Consider the following 20,727-nt stretch of genomic DNA (forward strand, 5'->3'; position numbering starts at 1 on the left):
GTGAGCCAGAGATCTAGAGAAAAAAAAAGGGAAAAAAACTTGACCTAACCATTCTCCTCCCGCTGGCTTTCGCAGATTCTGCCGTTACTCTCCAGAAGTTGCCAGTAATAGGTTGCACAAGGAGTCGGCAACCTTGTGGAATGCCAATTTATCTCACCAATTATACCAATCTGTGTGCCAGTTATGGTTTTCATATGCACATTTTGGTGGAATAGTTTCATTTCATTTATAATAACGTCTTCATATCGCAAAATCATTGTCATGTGGTTAATCAAAATTATCAGACAAGAACGGTAAGACTGGAATTATAGTAGATTGAATGCAACAGAAATTTGCATAACCAAACAGACATTGTAGATGACAAATTAACGGTTAATGTACGACTGGTGATACAGTATATGTGGAAGTGATATAGCCTACACTAACAATCCAAATCAAACAATTCACACAATGACGTTATGAAACAATGCACACATTGGCGGGGAGAGCACATTCCTGGAGAGAGAAGTGCATTGTGCATCTGGGCACTGCATGGTCAATCTGACGTCTGCATTTGCCATGCAGCATTAACGGTGATACGGCCTCTGCAGAAGTCAGGGCATACATACTTCTTGCACTTTGCAGAGCAGTGCTGTTGTGAAGGAAGTGGTCAAGGAAGTCAGTTTGTGTTTATACAGGATGTACCGCCCCCATCTACCGTCAACCAATAATGTCAATGCGGAGCTATACAGAGTGCTACGCATTGTTACAACATTTGGAGCTCGAATTTGCCTCTGCTTGCCTCCTGAGGCTCTGCAATTGTGTCACCCCCTCAATCATGGACACTTATTGACAGTTGTGGCTGCTTTGCTCTTCCCCTTTGTGCTGTTGTCTGTCCCCAACAATGTTAGTACCCTGTTTTGTGCTGCTACCATGTTGTGCTGCTGCCATGTTGTGTTGCTGCCATGCTATGCTGTCGTCTTAGGTCTCTATGTAGTGTTGTGTTCGTTCTCTCTCGTCGTGATGTGTGTTTTGTCCTATATTTTTATTTATTTGTATTTTTAATCCCAGCCCCCATTCCTGCAGGAGGCCTTTTGCCTTTTGGTAGGCCATCATTGTAAATAAGAATGTGTTCTTAACTGACATGCCTAGTTAAATAAAGGTTAAATACATTTTTAAAATATGGATCCCCACCACATAATCGGATCAAGCATAAATTGCCTTTTAGTCTAGGCCTCCGCAATGGATTAGTTCACTGAGATGGGCATTTTTTGCTATTGCGCAACAAAAAAAAAATATTGGTCGACCAACAGCCTCTAGACCAAACAATTGACCAGTTGACTAATTGGGGTCAGCCCTAGTTAGCTGAGAATACAATCAGAAATAGTGTTAGAATGTTTTGCAATTGACTGCCATTGCCCCAAAGAAAAACGTAAACATTGGCTGTTAATTACATCTAAAAAATGCTTGGGAGTCACAATAATTTTCATATATCAAAATGAGGTCGTGGGCCAAAAAGGTTTGGGAACCCCTGCATTAACGCTTTAACCTCAGCGATTAAACCTACTCTGAAGTAAGACACAAATCATTAGAAATAACAGGAAAGTCGAGGCTCTAAGCACAGCCAAAAAGGCAGCTCACGATTGCTCAGCTGAACTCCCCTAACCAACATTGCCAGTCTGGCCAATGGCGGAAGAGATTTTCAGGAGCATAATAGGAGTAAAATAATCAAATGAATGCATCAAACGTTAACCACAAATACTGCAAGAAATCTGTGTTTGAGATTGATCCTGTACAGTCCGACTGCAATGTTGTCAGTCTATAAATCTCCTTGTATCCCATAAAACAATGCTGATTATTTTCGATCAGGTATGAATGGAAGGTAAGACTGTCTTACCTGAGAACACCCAGCACTTGGCCCACCACTGTCCCCTGAAGCCTGGGGTCCTTCACTCTGGCCAGCCTGGTCGTGCTTGCTCTGTGGGTGGGAAAGAAAGACAGATAGAAGGGTCAGACCAACAGAGGAGAGGAGCAAACCATTAATGTAGCAGGCTAAAATGAGGGATGAGAGGAACTAGTCAACAGAGAGGATAGAGAATCCGTCACCTGGAAGGACAGAAGAGGCAGAATCAGTTCACAAAGAGGAAATAGAAATCAGTCACCGTAGGGCAGGCGGAGAGGGAAAGGAAGGAACGGGAGTGAGAGTGTGCAAGACTGTAGGAGAGGGAGTGAGAGAAGGAGATTGAGAGAGCAAGACAGAGAGCAAGAAAAATTGAGTGGGGGAGAGTGCGAGAAAGGGAGGGCGAGAGCGATGGAGAGAGCGTTCAGTCACTAAGCTAGCTAGAGCAGCTGCAGGAGCATCAGGATTCCTCATCCCTGACCTACAAACTGTCGCTCTGTCTGCAGGATTACAGTCAGAGGGGGAGTGAAATTAAATGTGTCCAATGAGATTAATCCACTCATGAAGAGAGGGAACACATGAGAGCCAGCACACATGCAGGCTGAGGGACTAGTATACACACACCAACTACACAAACAAGTACCAACAGACATATAAATGCACACACTGTATGGGCCCCCAAATAAACGCATGCAGGCATGAGTGCACCGGCTTGAATATGGTATTCATGCACATAGACACACACCAAGACTTTATGGCTTGCCTCCTTGGCTGTGCATCCAACGTGAGCAGAAGGTAGGTCACTGGTTGACTGACTGACTGCACATATGCTCAGTCACTAGGTCAGCTAATGTGTCCAGTGCTGCAGACTTCAAATGAAATTGAATGGAAAATAGCTCTTTTTCATATTTAACACAGGGAGAGAGAACAAGAGAAAGCCTATGGTTGATTTCACCCCCCAGAATCAGAGTCAGAAGTGAGCTAAAGTGGAATACAGGATGGAACTCTACATTCGAGAGTAGCTTCCAGCATTGTAGTGTTCTTAGGAGCCACAGTAAATAAATGCTGCTCTTGTTTAGGAGATGAGCAGAACACTACAAAATGATTGGATGAGAGGACCGTGTGTTCAATATAGATTAACCGACACATCGGATCAGTAACGAAGCATTATTGTACACTAGTCCATGAGTTGTTTCTCTGTAATGCAGGGATGTAGGCCATAGGCTAAACGCTACACATCTCATTGCATAGGGAAGCGGGTCGCTATCACCAGTACAACATGGAGGATTAAATAGATATCAGCAAATGGGATGGCTGACTCCGATATGGTATGACACTCAGATGTAAGCAGCTTTTGGTTCTTTACATGACTAAAAGCCGAACAAACTGTAACCACAGCATGTATGTAGAGATGGAGATGTCCACACAGGCCAGGCAGTAGCCAGAATACAGAGAAAGTGCTGCCAGAAACAACAGGGGACAGAATATCTCATGGTAAATAGATTTAGGGCTGGGTTTTCCAAACCCAGATTATGCATGACTTAAACATCCTTTCAATGATTTTTTCCCCAGGACTAAACCTAATCTGGGTCCTAGAATCTGCCCCTAAATGTAATTACCGAGATATTATGTCCCTCTCGTTTCTGGCGACACCTGCTCTGGTTGTAGAACATGTCCTCCACGCATGTTCTTGTCATTCTAGTATATTGGGTCTGAGGCTGGTATAGGACGTACCTCTGGTTCTGCAGACTGGGACTGTAAGTGCTGTCGGAGCTTCAGCATGTCCTTCTCAATCTGCTGAATGCGAGCCACCCTCACCTGAAGTACAACACGACATTTACAGGACGCGATCACTCAGAGAGGATGAAATATTTCAATGATGTAACACTGACTGAATAAAAGCATACGTAGAGGCAGAGACAAATGTTCTTGCATTAAGTCCATTTACTAATGTCCAGCCCCCACCCATCTACATAATCTTATCCCACTTACAGTAGTCAGTATCCTGTCTGACCATTCTGTTTTTCCTGTGTGCGGCTCACGCGTGTGTGTATCCTCACTGACTCAACCCATATTCTGCCCTTTCTGTACCTGCATCCATTCATCTCATCCCTCTCTCCTCACCTGTGCCCTCTTCTCCATATCCTGGCAGGTTCCCAGCTGTTCCTCCATGGCGGCTCTGATTTGCCTCGCCTCATACTCCAGTTGCCTACGGGTCATATCAGTCTGCAGGGAGAATTGCTGCAAAAGCAAACAGGAACAACAAAACAACCATCAGTCACGTGATGAAATGGAGTGATTTCTAATATCTAATGCAGAGAGGAGACCAATTGACCATCGCCTCATCTTCATCAGATTATACATACAATTTCTGTATCGCTTTTGACTAGAGTACCCCAACACACTAATAATGCTGGATGACAAATAAACACTTACATTCTCAGTCAGTGGCAGGCTGTCGATCCTCTTGGTGAGGTTCTGCAGCTGTGCGTAATACCAGTCTTTCTCCTTCTCCTCTTTCTCCAGCTCCGCCATCAGTAAAGACCTGACAGGACAGAGACAAGCACACCTATTGACATCCAAGATACAAAACACTGACAGAAATCAGACCGAATTTATACACCAAATTAAAGACCTAATTCAAAGATACATATACAGCATTGAAATACTAGAATAAAACAGGGAGGGTGTCCTGAATAAGAGTAAAGTAAAAATGCATCCTGTCTGTGAATACACTATGCAACCTAGTGCAGCCCTCAGGCTGCACCATTGTAATGTGATTTGGCTGGGAGAGGGGCAAACTACTCACCAATGAATATTGTTGCAGTAAATCACAGTGTATAGCCAAGAATGCATTACTTAACACGTTTAAACAAATGTGAAAATACATCATATGCAAGTGGAAGGTATCAGTTAGAACCTGATCGAGACATTCTGTGAATATATCACTGTTCCAGTAAAATCAGTATATAAACAAAATATTGCAATTTATTATAATACAAGCATAGAAGCTCACCTCTCCTTCTCCAGCTCTTCCAGGTAGCCAGCACTGTCTCGGCCCCCATTGGACACCCCTCTCCTGGGGAAGGAGCCCATATGGTTAGGACTGGGGCTGCTGTCCCCTGACCGCCCAGAGCCTGAACCCTGCATGGAGGGCAGCTTAGGTCTTAGCGTCACCCCTGGGTAACTGTTAGGATCCAGGCTAATTTCTACAGGAGGAAGGAACATAAAATGTAGGTTATTTAAATGGAAGCTTTGTGTTTCAGTGAGCTAATTCTGCCACCTCGTGTGTGCAACAATAGTCCTACATAAGCCTACAATTGGCCTGGCTCTGGCTGAGAAGCTTACTCTTCAGTCTTTCAAGGAGATTGATTTGTTCGGATGAATCGGTAGTCTCTTCTTCAACGCTTCCCTGTAGGTGTTTCAGCACCTCCTGAAACAAAGAAAAAACTAAAATGGGTTTTAATGTATTGTTCGTAAACACACAATCACAAAGAGCACTTGAACCACATCTTGTAGGCTTATATGACCGCTATCTAGTTGATATGTACACACATCTTTCCAAAGCAGGAAAGAACAGCAATGTTCTTTAAGTTCAGGAACACACATATGCTTGTGGGGGGGGGGGGGGGGGGGGGGGGGTGAGTCAACATCTGACTCAAAAAAAAAGTTCTCACACCTGAAAAACATCAATCAAAACCACAACCTGACACACTGCAGTGCAAAATATTATTTTTGGCTCAACCCCCCACCATCTCATTCCAGAGATAAGGAGCCGGTGGTTTGTGATCCTGCCTGAAGGACAGGGTGGAAGAGAGGAGAAAAACGTCCATTTGAAGTGCCATCAAATAGCTCCCCCCCTCTTCCCCTCTAAAAACAGCCCTGAAGTCCTGCAGACTGGCTCCAGTTAAATTTTTAATCTAAGCCTTTTTCATCTCACCCAAGCTGTGGAGTGAGGTGAACAGCCATTGATCGCATTGTTAGAAGTCACTCTTCTCCAGCCAGTGTGTCAATTAGATGTTGCCCAGCTGAACACGAATAGACCTTTGGTAGCCAACATCACGATCAGGTTCACAGAGGGACGCATCTAATAACGTCAGGGCTTTGAGGGAGAGCTTCCCTCTTTGGAGGAAGAAAAGTGCAACAGTAGCATCAACGAGCGGGGTACTTCATAGCAAAGTGGACGCTATTCAGAAACAAAAAGGACTCTTCTTGGATAAGATCTAATGAATTGGTCAGGTGCATTTCTTAGATAGCATGTTTAATGGATCACAGACAGTAGTACCACATTGTAGATCGGACACTCCGTCTCCACTCCTAAAAAGCATGCCACTAATGGATTTCTCAGAAATAAGCCGTTGATGCCATAGTGGCGTTGACCTGAAGGGAGGATGCTTCTCTTTCGACTGATAGGTCTCAGTGTACTCTATAGTCAACTTTTTCTGCCATCGTGTAGGTCACGTTGAGCACTGTTTTTCCCCCCTATGGATATCATCTCCCTTCATTTCAGATACGGTCCCTGCATGGTTGTGCATCTCAGTCTCTAGTCTTATTACATTACAGGCCAACAAACATACAGTAGCCGACAAGAAATGTCTTGTTTGCTGTAGGCCTATATCCAGAAATAAAAAGCTTTCTTTCTAAAGAACGTAGCCTAAACCCTAGCCTAAAACAGCATACTTAAAGCACCATTAAACCTCTTAAGGATCGGACCCTTTTCAATTTGTGCCTTACTGCCTGTAGCTCAGGACCTGAAGCAAGTATATGCATATTCTTGATACCATTTGAAAGGAAACACTGAAGTTTATGGAAATGTGAAATGAATGTATGAAAATATAACACATTAGGTCTGTAAAATATATATTTTTTTTTAAATAATAATATTTAAACCCCCCCCCCCATCATCTTTGAAATGCAAGAGAAAGGAAATAATATTGCAGTTTAGGCGCAATTTAGATTTTGGCCAATAGATGGCAGCAGTGTGTGTGCAAAGTTGCAGATTGAGGCAGTGAAGCATTGCAATACTGCACAGTATTTTTTTATGAAGTCTGCTCAAATGTGCCGAATAGGTCAATTGATACACTTTCAAGTACATAACTACAGAGAACATACAAAAATGATATGGTAATACAAAATGAAAGTTTACATACTCCCAGGAATGTCATACATGATGGATCATTAGCGTATACACCAACTTTCATACATCTAGATGGCCGGGCGGGGTGGGTGTGGAGCCAGAGAAAGCAGGGGTTCAACCAGTTCCTACATTTGAATATAAACATTCATTTTATCAAACAAAACAATGCTACATTTTATCTCCGGGAGACTCAGGATGACAAATCAAAGCGAGATTACTGAATGCAAGTACATTATTTACCTTCAGAGGTGAACCTATCAAACCAGTTGTCTTGATAAGTTGTTGTGCACTCAAACAATAGCATGGTATTTTTTCACTGTAATAGCTACTGTAAATTGGACAGTGCAGTTAGATAAGAATTTAAGCTTTCTGCCCATATAAGACATGTCTACGTCCTGGAAAGTTTGCCGTTACATCATTCTAGTCACATTAGCGCAGGTTGGCATCAACCATCCCGGTATAGGGACAACGATCCAGTATAGGTTAATGACCAATTTTAAAATGGAACTATGAACCCACAACCTAATGTAGCCTACACCTCATTATAAAAGATCTAAAACGCTCTATGCCAGCGTTTGTTAGAGTACCTGTCCTGTCCATAATCAGTTGGCATTAGTGTAGAAAACTCCCTTGCTACAGGAGGACTTACCACAATGAACCTAAAAGCGGTGAAATGGCATACTTCTAGAGGAGAATAATAATCCAGCATTAAAACTATTAGGCCTATAATCATACAGCATAACAAACGAGAGGTTGGGTACGAGCATGCCCATACTACCGTTTGGACCTTGTATTAACAGCAATTTTGTGTTGCAGGTCCATTCATCAAAAGTTACAACACATTTCTTTCCAGGTAGAATGATTCTTTATAGTTTGGATATGCCATTTTTTAAGTGGAAGAGAAAGAGTAGTCTCCTGACCTGCGGTGAGTGAGGGGAGAGCGAAGTGTCAGAGCAGAGGAGCGATGTCAGACATGTCGGGTGACAACGCGGCTCCCCCTCAGGAAACAGGGCTTTCCGTCCACCCTGGTTGTCTCTAGCCAGAGAGCAGATAGAGGCCACATCCATCCAGCTGCATTACATTGAAGAGTTTACTCCCAACAGATGATCCGGAGGGTCAGTGTCCGCTGACCTCTACCCGTTGACCTCTGACCCAAGCTCATGCGTCGAGGAGCGGGCTGAAAGAGGGTCTGACAGGAGGGCTGGGCTTGTTTGGAGCGCAACGATTGCAGAAAACGAAAAACACACCAGGCTGTGCGATGCATTCACTCTCACTCTAGAGTGTGAGATGTCCAGACGCATCAAACAACGAATGCATTATCAGGCTGGGATCATATGATAAAGAGCCCTTCATTCTATTCTGAGTCACACCAGTTCCTAGCAGAACCACGCTATCCAGATCATCGGGGGTGACAAACATTTTGTTGCTAACGTAAACAGAATACAGCTGACTACTAGCTGACTGTACATGAAAAGGCCAAGAAGAGAATCCAGATCAATCTATAAAAACAATTATAAAATGGGTGGTTCGAGCCTGGAGTGCTGATTGGCTGACAATTGTGGTATATCAGACCGTATACCACGGGCACGACAAAACATTTATTTTTACTGCTCCAATTACGTTGGTAACCGTTTATGATAGCAATAAAGCACTTTGGGGTTTGTGGTATATGGCCAATATAGCACGGCTAAGGGCTCTGTCCAGGTACTCCGCTTGCAAGATTAAGCTTCTTGGTTACAGCAGAGACCATCAATCCACTCCTGGATCAAGATCCCTGCTGCCTAAATTTGTTTTGTACGCCAATGTTATTTCTTTACGATTGGAATGAAATAGTGCCACTTCTGTGCACTACCGGTAATACCGTATACCAAATGTATGGTACAGGAACGGTATGAAAATCTGGATACCGCCCAACCCTTCTCGCACACAAATAGACCGGCTAGAATATGACGAGGGCATCCCTGCAGAGTAATCAGTGCTGCAGCATTCACTCTACAACACACACAGGCTTTTAAAAAAGGTAATTCTATAGACTCCAAGTAACGGAAATCGATGCTGTAAAAGTACCCATCTGCAGAGTCCGAGCACAGCACACCGGGTTGTCTCAATCTCATCAGGCTCTCGTTTCATCTGAGCTGGGCTCCCACAAGGCCCTGGGGTTTGGTTGTTGGTTGGCATGTGAGCCTAGGTGGAGGAGGGAGAGTGCATGTGTGTTGGTGGGAGAGAGCAGCTAGGCCATGTCCTGCTTTTGTACTATACTGACTGTAAAAGTCCTTGTGAGAATGAGATGTAAAAAAATATCACGACACACGTGATGCACAATATGGAAAAAACAAGCATTGATGTTGTCATGGGAAGGCGGACGTGGAGGATGGTGGGTTTAGACTACGAGACTAACGAGTGATGCATCCTAACTGCTATACTTAACAAGAGACCCACATCACCATAGATTTGTTTAGAGTAATTTTTGGATTATGGTAGACCAGAAATAAGACTTGAGAAATTAGTTTTAAAAAATACAAATAAAAATCACTTCTTAGACAAAATGGCTAGGATAAATAAAGAAAAATGGAGAGATCTGTTTTGTTAAAAAGCTTTTCGTTGGTTGGAAATGCTTAATTTTCCCACCTGAATCTTGATTAAAAACACAGAATTTCCACAGGATTCTAGAGAACTCTCAAAGGAATCTGGGCCCCAAGGATTTTACACTTGTGTAACTAGCCAAGTCAGAACATTTCAAAACAATTTTAACCTCACTAGGGTATGTGGGACGGTACCGTCCCACCTCGTCAACAGCCAGTGAAACTGCAGGGCGACCAATTCAAAACAACAGAAATCCCATAATTTACATTCCTCAAACATACAAGTATTTTACACCATTTTAAAGATACACGTGTTGTAAATCCAGCCAAAGTGTCCGAGTTCAAAAAGGTCTTACTACGAAAGCACACCAAACGATTATGTTAGGTATGAGCCAAGTCACAGAAAAAGACAGCCATTTTTCGAGCCAAAGAGAGGAGTAACAAAAAGCAGAAAGAGATAAAATTAATCACTAACCTTTGATGATCTTCATCAGATGACACTCATAGGACTTCATGTTACACAATGCATGTATGTTTTGTTCGGTAAAGTTAATATTTATATCCAAAAATCTGAGTTTAGGCGGGACGCTACTGTCTCACTTGGCAAAAAGCCAGAGAAAATGTAGAGCGCCAAATTCAAATTAATTACTATAAAAATTACTATAAAAATCTAACTTTCATTAAATCACACATGAAAGATACCAAATTAAAGCTACACTGGTTGTGAATCCAGCCAACATGTCAGAATTCAAATAGGCTTTTCGGCGAAAGCAAACGACGCTATTATCTGAGTTAGCACCATTTCTGCGACACAAAACGCAGAAATAAAAATATAATTCATGCCTTACCTTTGACGAGCTTCTGTTGTTGGCACTCCAATATGTCCCATAAACATCACAAATGGTCCTTTTGTTCGATTAATTCCGTCGATATATATCCAAAATGTCAATTTAATTGGCGCGTTTGATCCAGAAAAACACCGGTTCCAAATTGTGAAATGTGACTACAAAATATCTCAAAGGTTACCTGTAAACTTTGCCAAAAACTTTCAAACTACTTTTGTAATACAACTTTAGGTATTTTTTTACGTAAATAATCGATCAAATTGAAGACGGGATGATGTGTTCAATACAGGATTAAAACCAAGTGTAGCTAGCTTTCTGATCACGCGCTTCTAACAAACAGGACACTTCGAGTGACCCTCCTTCAAGATGGCCGTACTTCATTACACAAAGGAATAACCTCAACCAATTTCTAAAGACTGTTGACATCCGGTGGAAGCGGTAGGAACTGCAAGAAGGTCCCTTAGAAATCTGGTTTCCCAATGAAACCTCATTGAAAAGAAAATCTGAATGGTTTGTCCTCGGGGTTTCCCCTGCTAAATAAGTTATATTATACTCACAGACACGATTCAAACAATTTTAGAAACTTCAGAGTGTTTTCTATTCAAATCTACTAATAATATGCATATCTTATCTTCTGGGGATGAGTAGCTGGCAGTTTAATTTGGGCATGCTTTTCATCCAAAATTCCGAATGCTGCCCCCAACCCAAGAGAAGTTAAGTTCCAAGATATGTGTTTAAGAAGCCTTGAATCATAAAAACCTGTCTGTTTTGGGAACTGTGTGTAAGACGGTTTCAACCCACCTAGTGGCGCTATTAGACTATGTTGTGAAGACACAATGGCTGCCTGATAATAAATATCCCATAAGTCACATTGGCTACACATAGAATGTTTTAAGTTCGTAGCAGACAGACCATCAACTATTAACTTGGGTCCTGCACAAAATTATAGGAATTAACGGTAAATGTACAACTGGTGATATGTATATGAGGAATTTATATACACCAACAATCAAAACGCAAACAATTCACACAAAGTTATGAAACAATGAATGTGCACAAATTGGTGGGAGAGAGCGCATTGAGCATCTGGGTGCATGGTCTATCCGACGTCTGCTTTGGCCATGCAGCATTAACGGTGATACGGCCTCAGCAGAAGTCAGGGCATTCATACTTCTTGTGCGTCGCAGAGCAGTGCAGAGGTGTTATCAAGGAAGTGAGTTTGTGTTTATAAAGGATGTACTGCCCCCACCTACCGTCAACAAATAATTTCAATGTGGAGCTATACAGAGCCCTCTGCATTGTTAAAAGATTTGGGAGGAGCATGGCGATGCAGTACAGAGCTCGATTTGACACCCTCCAGATGGAGCCTCCGGCCATATTTTTGAATCAAGCACAAATTGGCTTTTAGTCTAGGCCTCCGCAATGGATTAGTTCACTGTGTGTGTGTTACTGCTCGACTAAAACAATCTCGGTCGAACCAACAGCCTAACGAACAAACAATCGACAAGTCGACTAATTGGGGTCAGCCCTAGAAGACACACACACCTTTGATTATGTCATATTGCTGAGTCATCTTATGACTGTTCCTTTGATAGAACATGACATGAAGAGAATCAAAGCCACACTCTTTGATACGCCATGACAGGACACTGTCACTAAATGAAATTATTCCTTCCCCCATCTGGACACAGCTGCCTGAACATGGGTTTTGTCCCACAGAGCACCCTATTCCCTATATAGTGCACTACTTTTGACCAGGGTCCATATGGTTCTGGTAAAAAAAAAAGTAGCACACTACGTAGGGAATAGGGTGCTATTCGGGATGCAGCCCTGGCCTGAAAGTTGTCACTGGGAATGATCCACTAGTTGTCACAAGGATTTTTAAGTCAGCCAACTTCTTCAGAAACCTTCGGCCAGGAACTTAAAATATAGCACACACACACAACAGAATTACTTTCCACATACAGGATAACATGAATGAAGGTTTTTAGGTGTAGTACTTAACTAAAGCTTTAGGGTTTATGTTAAGTAGGCTGCATAAGTTATAAGTTCAAATTGTGTGAGTGTTTGTAACCATAGTTATCTAACTAAAATGGAGCTCGTTGTGCTGTGTGTAATTGGCTTGGTGGGTAGGAAAGAGAGGAAGCCTGCTCTGTGCTCATTGATGAAGAGTGTGGTGTTTGTGCTCTCGTCACCCTGCAGCTGTGAGAGCCTGGTTGCATCCCAAATGGCACCTTAGTGCACTGTATAGGGACTACTTTTCAAATGGCACCTTATTCCCTACATAGTGCACTACTTTTGACCAGAACCCTATTGGCCCTGGTCAAAAGTGGTGCACTCTAAAGGGGATAGGGTGCATTTTGGAGCCCCTGGGCCCTGAGGAGAGAGGAAATGGCTGGAGGACAGGAAATGAGAGGCACATTCATTAGATACAATGTGTGGAAGGGAGAGACAAAAAACAAAAAAAGACATCCTGCCTTCTTTGAGGTGCAGAGGGAAGGGAGCGCCTCAGAAGCAGCAGTGTCTGTGTGTGTAAAAGCGTGCTCTAAACATGCCAAGGGGGAAGATACTGTTTCTGATGAATATGAGACTGGATTACCACAGGGGAAAAGGCAGACTGTTTGTAATCTCATCCATTAGTCATAAACATTATCCACCCCTTGAATTACCTAATTAGTTATGATCTCAACAGGGGTTCTCCCCGGTAGGAAATACTATGGTGATATTACTACAAGATAGGCCTAATACTTCTCACTTGGTTGCAAATTATATCCCTTCCCCCTATTTAGGATATGCAGAATCTTTGCACTACAGTCATTTTGATTTTACTACTTAGGCTACCGTTAACCAACAAAACACTTAATTTACTACAACCTAGGCCAAGTATTAGGCTAAACCCGATTTAGTAAGGAGGATGCAATAGCCTGCTCTCTCCAAGGCGCACACACTACGGCGCTATATAGTCCAGGAAGGACATAAGAACAATACAGGTCAACAATGAATGCTGCTGTGGCACCAAGTACAAAGATTAGTGTGAAGTTGGCCCAGTGGTTCAATTTTACAGTGACGACGCATACGATGGTGTGTTTTCTTCTTGCCAGAGTGAGGATTTGTATTATCAAGTGAAGAATTAGCCAGCAAAAACTGTACACGTATTTCCAAAAGGAAACAAGGCAACAGTAAACATATCTCCCACGAATTATGCAGATTACCCCCCTAATTTTGTAAATGACAGATCTCTACGGTAAGAAGCATCGTTCACCCAAGTTGAGTCAAAATCGGGCCAGTGTTGTCTGAGATATTGTATGTGACAAACGAACGAACATACTAGCGGATGGAGACAGATGCACAGTCCCCCTCCCAGATTTCATCGTGGGGGACAATAAACACTGGAAGTTGCAACAGGAACAAACTGAACTGAATCACAAGAGCTCTAACAAAATAAAAGGTTTTGCGCACTTAAACCAACCGTCGGCGTGCGACCATAAAATAAAATGTCTTCTCTTTTACAGGTGATGACATTGCTATCCACATTATACAATGAATAAATGTGACTCATTAACCGTTTACAGCATCAATGTCTGGCTAGATCATGGACCGGAGAGCCTAGCTCAACCGTGATAATTACTTAAACATTACCATTTCTGTTTAACACATTTTCTTATTTAATATCTCCTCAAAATCCTTAAGCCAAACCCAGGCTGATACTGTATCTGCAGCTACACAAAAGGGTGCGCCAGCCACTTTCCCCTCAGTGTGAAATATCTGGTTGCAGAGTAGCAGGTAGCATTGCCCTAGGCTTACTAAATTCACTGAGTTAGCAGGATTTTCCATTTGCGCAAGAGCAGACAGACTACGCGGACCTGATCGAGTGAATTGTTAACAGATAGCTAAGTGCTGAATGTGCCACTAAGGGTAGAGCCGGCAGACAACTTGACTCACACACACCAAACAGTGAGACCGAGGCAAACCCCAAACTCAGCTCAAAACCTACTGAGATAAAAGGAGGTTTCATCCGTGTTGGACAACTAACAGAGGAAGACTCTCCCCAGCTAAGGGCAGCACAGAGACCCTCACTCAAATGCTCAAATTAGAGAGGCAAACCACCACCCAGATCCAAAGATACTGGAAAATGTGTAGACAGTCTCAGATACTGCGAGTAAGACTGATGACACATACTGCAAGACTCTCCCTAGCAATGACTAATAGCTAATGACTGACTAAGCTTGTACCAAAAATATACCAAAGCAAGTCCCTACATGCTGAGTCCGTACACGCTATTATTACAAGGAAATGGAAAGGCAACATCGCAAAAACGCTCTACTAAAGCAGTAAGCTCTCAGACTGAATAACAAATCAACCCTTAGCCCGCATGATCTAGGCATTTGATTAGATCAGAGAGGATTAGATTGGTGTAAGCAATTTGGCAACAATTCCACAGTCTATCAGAGGGCAAGATAGGCACTACCAGCCTACTCCCATCCTGTCAGATCAACACAAAAGGATAGAGGCTAGGGGTTCATTTGGGATTCAGGAAAGGATACGTAATCTTGTCCTTACTTACATTTGAGTCATTGAGCAGATGCTCTTATCCAGAGCGACTTACAGTTAGTTCATTCATCTTAATAGCTAAATGAGACAATCACAGTAAGTACCATAAAGACTTTAAAATCGGCAAAGTCAGTACTAGCAGGAAAAGACAAGTGCAAGGTTTATTTTTTAAATTTTGTTGGGGAAGGGGTGGGGGGATAAAACAGATGTCTTATTTTAAGAAAGTCTACTTCATGGGCAAGGGAGTAGGGAGCCCCCATAGCCAGTCATCTCCTCATTAGCATGCATGGTATAGCACCATCCGTCCTCCAGGGAGGCACTGGCATACTGAAGCCAACCCAGGGAGCGCTGCCTGCCTCTGGGGTGAGAAAGAGATTGAGGGGCTGGCTGGTTAGTTGGTATCGCTGCACAGCCAAATTCTCTTTCATTCACATTGAGGCTGCGTGCCAAATGGCACCTTATTGCCCATGTACAGTGCCTTCAGAAAGTATTCATACCCCTTGACTTCCACATTTTATTACAGCATGAAATAAAAATGAATTAATACTTTAAGGATGGATTTACACACAATGCCCCATAATGACAAAGTGTAAGCATGTTTTTAGAAATACAGAAATCTAATTTACAGAAGTATTCACACCCCTTTCTTTGGCACGTAGGACACTAGGGACATGTTGGCCGTGAATACAAACTTGATAGGCCTTCCATCCATGGAGTGTTAGAATCACCTTTGGCAGAGATTACAGCTGGGAGTCTTTCTGAGCAAGTCTAAGAGCTTTACACACCTGGCTAGTAAAATATATATTTTTTTACAGATTCTTTAAACTGTCAAATTGGTTGTTGATCATTGCTAGACAGCCATGTAAGTATTCCCATACATTTTGGTGTTTTAGGGTATTGTCCTGCTGAAAGGTGAATTAGTATCCCAGTGTCTATTGGAAAGAAGACAACCAGGTTTTCCTCTAGGATTTTTCCTGTGCCTTGCTCTATTCCGTTTTTTTGTTGTTGTTTTTTAACTCCCCAGTCCTTGCTGAATACAAGCATACCCATAACATGCCACCAGGGGTCTTTTCACAGTCCCCAAATCAAGAACAAATTCAAGAAAGCGTACAGTATTATAGAGACATTATTGCATGGAACGCCGTTCCATCTCATATTGCTCAAGTGAACAGCAAACCTGGTTTCAAAAAACAGATAAAGCAAAACCTCACAACACCTCTGCCCTATTTGACCTATATAGTTTGTGTATGTATTAATATGTAGCCTACTTTTTTACTTTTTTATTATGTAGTTCTGTCCTTGAGCTGTTGTCTATAAATATTCTGTATTATGTCATGTTTCATGTGGATCCCAGGAAGAGTAGCTGCTGCTTTTGCAACAGCTAAAGGGGATCCTAAAAAAATACCAAAATAACATGATTCAGCCAAAAATATGCTTGAAAATATGAGCGTCACTCAGTGATGCATTAGAGAAGCCCCAAACATAACACTTTGTATGCAGACATTTCTTTACATCATATGCAGTATTACTTTAGTGCCTTATTGCAAACGTGATGTGTGTTTTGGAAAATGTTTATTCTGTACAGGCGTCCTTTTCACTGTCAATTAGGTTAGTATTGTGGAGTAACTACAATGTTGATGATCCATCTTCAATTTTCTCCTATCACAGCCATTCAACTCTGTTTTAAAGTCACCTTTGGCCTCATGGTGAAATCCTTGAGCAGTTTCCTTCCTCTCTGGTAACTGAGTTAGGAAGGATAGCTGTATCTTTGTAGTGACTGGGTGAAATGAATTACACTTTGGATGGTGGATCAATAACTTCAGAATGCTCAAAGGGATATTCAAAGTCCATGAAACTTATTATGGGACTTGAGCAAATTTTTACTCCTGAACTTATTTAGTCTTGCCATAACAAAAGGGGTTGAATACTTAGACTCAAGACATTTCAGCTTTAAATGTTTTATTAATTGTAGAAATGCCTAAAAACATAGATCATTCCACTTTGACATTATAGGGTATTGTGTGCAGGCCAGTGACACAAAATCCCCAAAAATTTAATCAATTTAAATTTCAGGATGTAACAAAAAAAATGGAAATTAGAAAATACTTCTCAGAAGGCACTGTAGGGCACTACATTTGACCAGGGCACATAGTAGTGCACCATATAGGGTGCCATTTGGGACGCATTCTAAGAAACGAAAACGGGTGGGGGAAGTTGGAAGATAAAGGTCCCGATAAGCTCCCTCTCCTCCCTGCTAAAGGGACTGGGTGGCTAGATTCATTATATAGGCTACTAGCGTGTAAATTGTCTAGGATGAATAATGCATGGAGTAATCTTCTACTGTCGGCTGTTTGCATCCAAGAAAATATGGCAGTAGTGAATGGGCGGTCATATTGGGTTACTGTTACATTAGACAACATTTCCATAACGCCCAGACAATGTGTGTAAACTAGTAGGTCTATACACAGAACAGTATTGTATCTTCATATAGTACATTAAGATAAGCGTTTCAGGCCACACACACACACACACATGACCACGGGGAGTATATCCCCATTCTTATCATGCAGCTGCCCTATAATATGCTCAATATTGTTGTGTGGAGAAACAGGGTCAGTAAGATTTGAGTTTTTACCTGAGAAACAAAAATGGCCTTGGTACAATTTGGGCAACTAAACCATAATACATCCACTTTCCTTCTCTTGTTTTAATTTGACTGTCCCTCTTTCTTACAAATGCATTATCAGGAGATGAGTATATTGGAGTGTGTTTCCCGACTACATTCACTGCTACATGTAAGAGAGTAGTGCTTCCTAATGTGAGGTGGCACCACTGACTACCAGGGGTGCATTGTGGGGTAGAAGACATTGGCAAAGACTGTTGAGAACCAAAATCTTCCAGTGAGAAGAGAAAAGCCCTGGGAGTTAAATCACCTCTTGTATCCTCAGCCTGCCAGGTCACATCATCCAGTTACGCAACCAAGCAGGCTGGCACATCCAACCACTCACCACTGTGTGTGTGTGTGTGTGTGTGTGTGTGTGTGTGTGTGTGTGTGTGTGTGTGAGAGCGAGACATTCAGCAGCCTAGCTCAGGATGGCAGCTCCTCTCATGAACAGACGTAGGTTGTCTCCGAAAGTGTCAGTAACCAAATTTTTCATCAAAACACCTCAAAGTGCATTGGAGGAGAGGATCAACGGAGATTCCTTGGACCTCCAATGAGCTTTCAGAGGAATTGATTAAACAAGGACGGAGAAAACAATGATGACATTTTACCGTAATAGAGGAGAGGTTAACCTTTTCCAAGCAATATCCTTTTTATGTTTCAACTCGTCAAATTGCACAAAGAGCAGACCCTACTAAAACGGGAGCATCAATGAACATTGATTATGGAAAATGAATGCTCAGTTTGTAGCGCGCGGCATTGCATTACCACTGGCAACATTTTAGCCACAGACTTATACTAGCTGTCTAGTCAGTTAAAAAAAAAAAAGTGCAATGAGCATTAAAAAAAAATTATATAAAGGAATTGGCAACTCGTTCTCATTCTGAGAAATAAGGAAGGCCACTTGATTTCAACATCTGAACAAAGTGGACAAGCTAGCATGATGATCAAACAGTTGGAGATGGACAGAAGGTTGTGTTCATTACAATTCAACTGTTCTACCTTGTTTGCAAGCAAATAGATCCAAGCTGGCTAGACTTGAAATATAAAGATCAGCTGGCTACTCACGAGCACGTGGGCTTGTGCTTGAGATTGTTTATGAGACCTGTGTTCATTTTCTATAATGCCTGCTATAAGAAGTTAGTCATTATTAAGGAATGTGCATTATGCATGGTTATGCATGGTTGTGCATAATGCATGGTGCATTATGCATACATTTGTAAACAAAAGGGCATTGTCATAGAAGTGAAAGACAGATCAGTGGTTAGTGCAGAAAAAGCATTTGAGTTCTGGGATTTTATGTCAATTTTTGGGTGAAGTTAGCCTTTAATGCAAGTGAGCATCAGGAAGAGGCCAGTGTTGCTGCTGCACTCATGTGATTGCAGAGTTAGCAAAAAAATAATAAAATGGGCAATGGATTGATGCAAAAAAATAAATCTGGAAAGTAGGCATAGGCTACTTTGTAGTTAGCATTTACTTTTATAGGGTCCTAGGTAAGAAGAAAGGCTGTCATCTGCACTTATCCAATATAGCCTGTTTGCATTTTACATTGCAAAATGTTTTGCTACAGTGTGCCATAATGAACAAACATGGGTTCTTAGTAAATAATCGAAAATCTGTTTTCTGCCTTTTACCTTCATATTGGAGGCTTCGGTCTCCAGTTTGGTCAAGTGGTTTGAGTTGTCCTCAAGCTCTTGTCGAAGGTTGGAGTTCTCCATCTTCAGTATCTCCACTTGCTTCAGCAGCTGATCATAAGATTCTGCAGCCATCTTGGACTACCTCTTGACCTAAGAGGACGAGGACACATTACGACCATTAAGGTTTTTTCAGCTCCGCCAAACAAACAGATGTTGCCTAATCGCCATTAATCCATAGGCCTACATTTTTATTGATGTGTAAAATTGCATTACAGTCAGAGGTGAAGGAGTGATCATGACAAGTAATGTCAATTAATATCCATCTCACAAGAGAAAATAGTGAATTTATCAAGGATTTAATAACCCATCACCATTACATTGATAGCTCCATGGTAAATAAATGTCAATGGTTAGCCTAGATGATAATTTAAAGCTATTTTCTGCTACACAGGCAGGACTTAGGCTAGCCTTGACAGGGCCAGTCGCTCGAGGGCCCAAGCACGTAGCTCAGAGTAAGAGAGCAGTGGATCGTATTAAAATAAAAAGGCATCACGCAAGATTTAATTAAACATTTCTGAGAAAGTAGGGTCAGATCTAGACAATCAGAATTGTAAATGCCTGATACGGCTTTGAGATAAGAGCAATTCTAACATACACACAGATTGGAAAACACTAGACTTGTGAACAATTCACGCCCGGGCAGATTTTGCTTTATTGCATTTTTCACCCCTTCTAGGATTTTGAACAAATGAAACTTGATGAAAGTGATGGCCTAATTATGAGAAGGGCAGCAGTAGACAGAGCAGAACGGTGCCATCCCACCTGTCAAGTGTTAATTGCCAAATACCACGGACATGACATACACTCCATTCTCAATGGACACGGCCATAAGCGGTACTATCTAATTAAATAGAAAACGTATATCATAACGATAAGCAGATTCTACAACTAGATATTGATATTCCATACAACATAGACCATGTCCACTGACGTGAAAAATCTGTGCAATTTAGGGCCAATATGTAGGCTATACACTTGATGTATGAGACTAAAGACCACATACCACACAGTGCATTCCAACTAGGCCACATTTAAAGGCAGACTTATTAATGTGTTAACCTCGCTCTTGCCGAAATCAGCTGAGAAGATGAGATCTAGAAGACAGAAGATGGGGTCGGCAGCTAAGGGAACACCATTACTCGCGCGCCACACAGCCCCATGAAGACAACTCAACATGACAGAGGGGCACTCGCTCGTCTCGCTGAGGAAAAGTTTGTATTTTTAGATCATCCATTATAGAGAGGGTGGAGGGAAGCAGCAAGCGGGCGAGTAGTAACTAGATCACTGCGGTGGAAAAATGTATCACTCTATTGTTACTAAATTATCAGTGACATGTTAGATATCAGCAATGGCCTTGGCATGCAGGCCTACATG

The 20,727-nt window shown here is 42.0% G+C and overlaps 1 protein-coding gene across 5 annotated transcripts in view; it reads right to left on the minus strand.

Moving 5' to 3' along the window:
- The window catches only part of LOC139543659 (adenomatous polyposis coli protein-like), a 55,898-nt gene that overhangs the window by 15,840 nt on the left and 19,331 nt on the right, over positions 1-20,727 (minus strand). For 4 of the 5 annotated variants that reach the window (XM_071349957.1, XM_071349956.1, XM_071349958.1 and 1 more), the window contains exons 2-8: positions 19,291-19,443; positions 5,228-5,312; positions 4,896-5,088; positions 4,316-4,424; positions 4,004-4,120; positions 3,614-3,697; positions 1,877-1,957 (exon numbers count right to left, since the gene is read on the minus strand). In XM_071349957.1, the coding sequence (XP_071206058.1) occupies positions 1,877-1,957; positions 3,614-3,697; positions 4,004-4,120; positions 4,316-4,424; positions 4,896-5,088; positions 5,228-5,312; positions 19,291-19,425 (804 nt within the window). In that variant the 5' untranslated portion in view covers positions 19,426-19,443. Of the gene's footprint in view, positions 1-1,876; positions 1,958-3,613; positions 3,698-4,003; positions 4,121-4,315; positions 4,425-4,895; positions 5,089-5,227; positions 5,330-19,290; positions 19,444-20,727 lie in introns of those variants that run through there. The other variant, XM_071349960.1, reaches the window with a different exon arrangement.

Source organism: Salvelinus alpinus, chromosome 18, assembly GCF_045679555.1.
Source record: "Salvelinus alpinus chromosome 18, SLU_Salpinus.1, whole genome shotgun sequence".
NCBI lineage: Eukaryota > Metazoa > Chordata > Actinopteri > Salmoniformes > Salmonidae > Salvelinus > Salvelinus alpinus.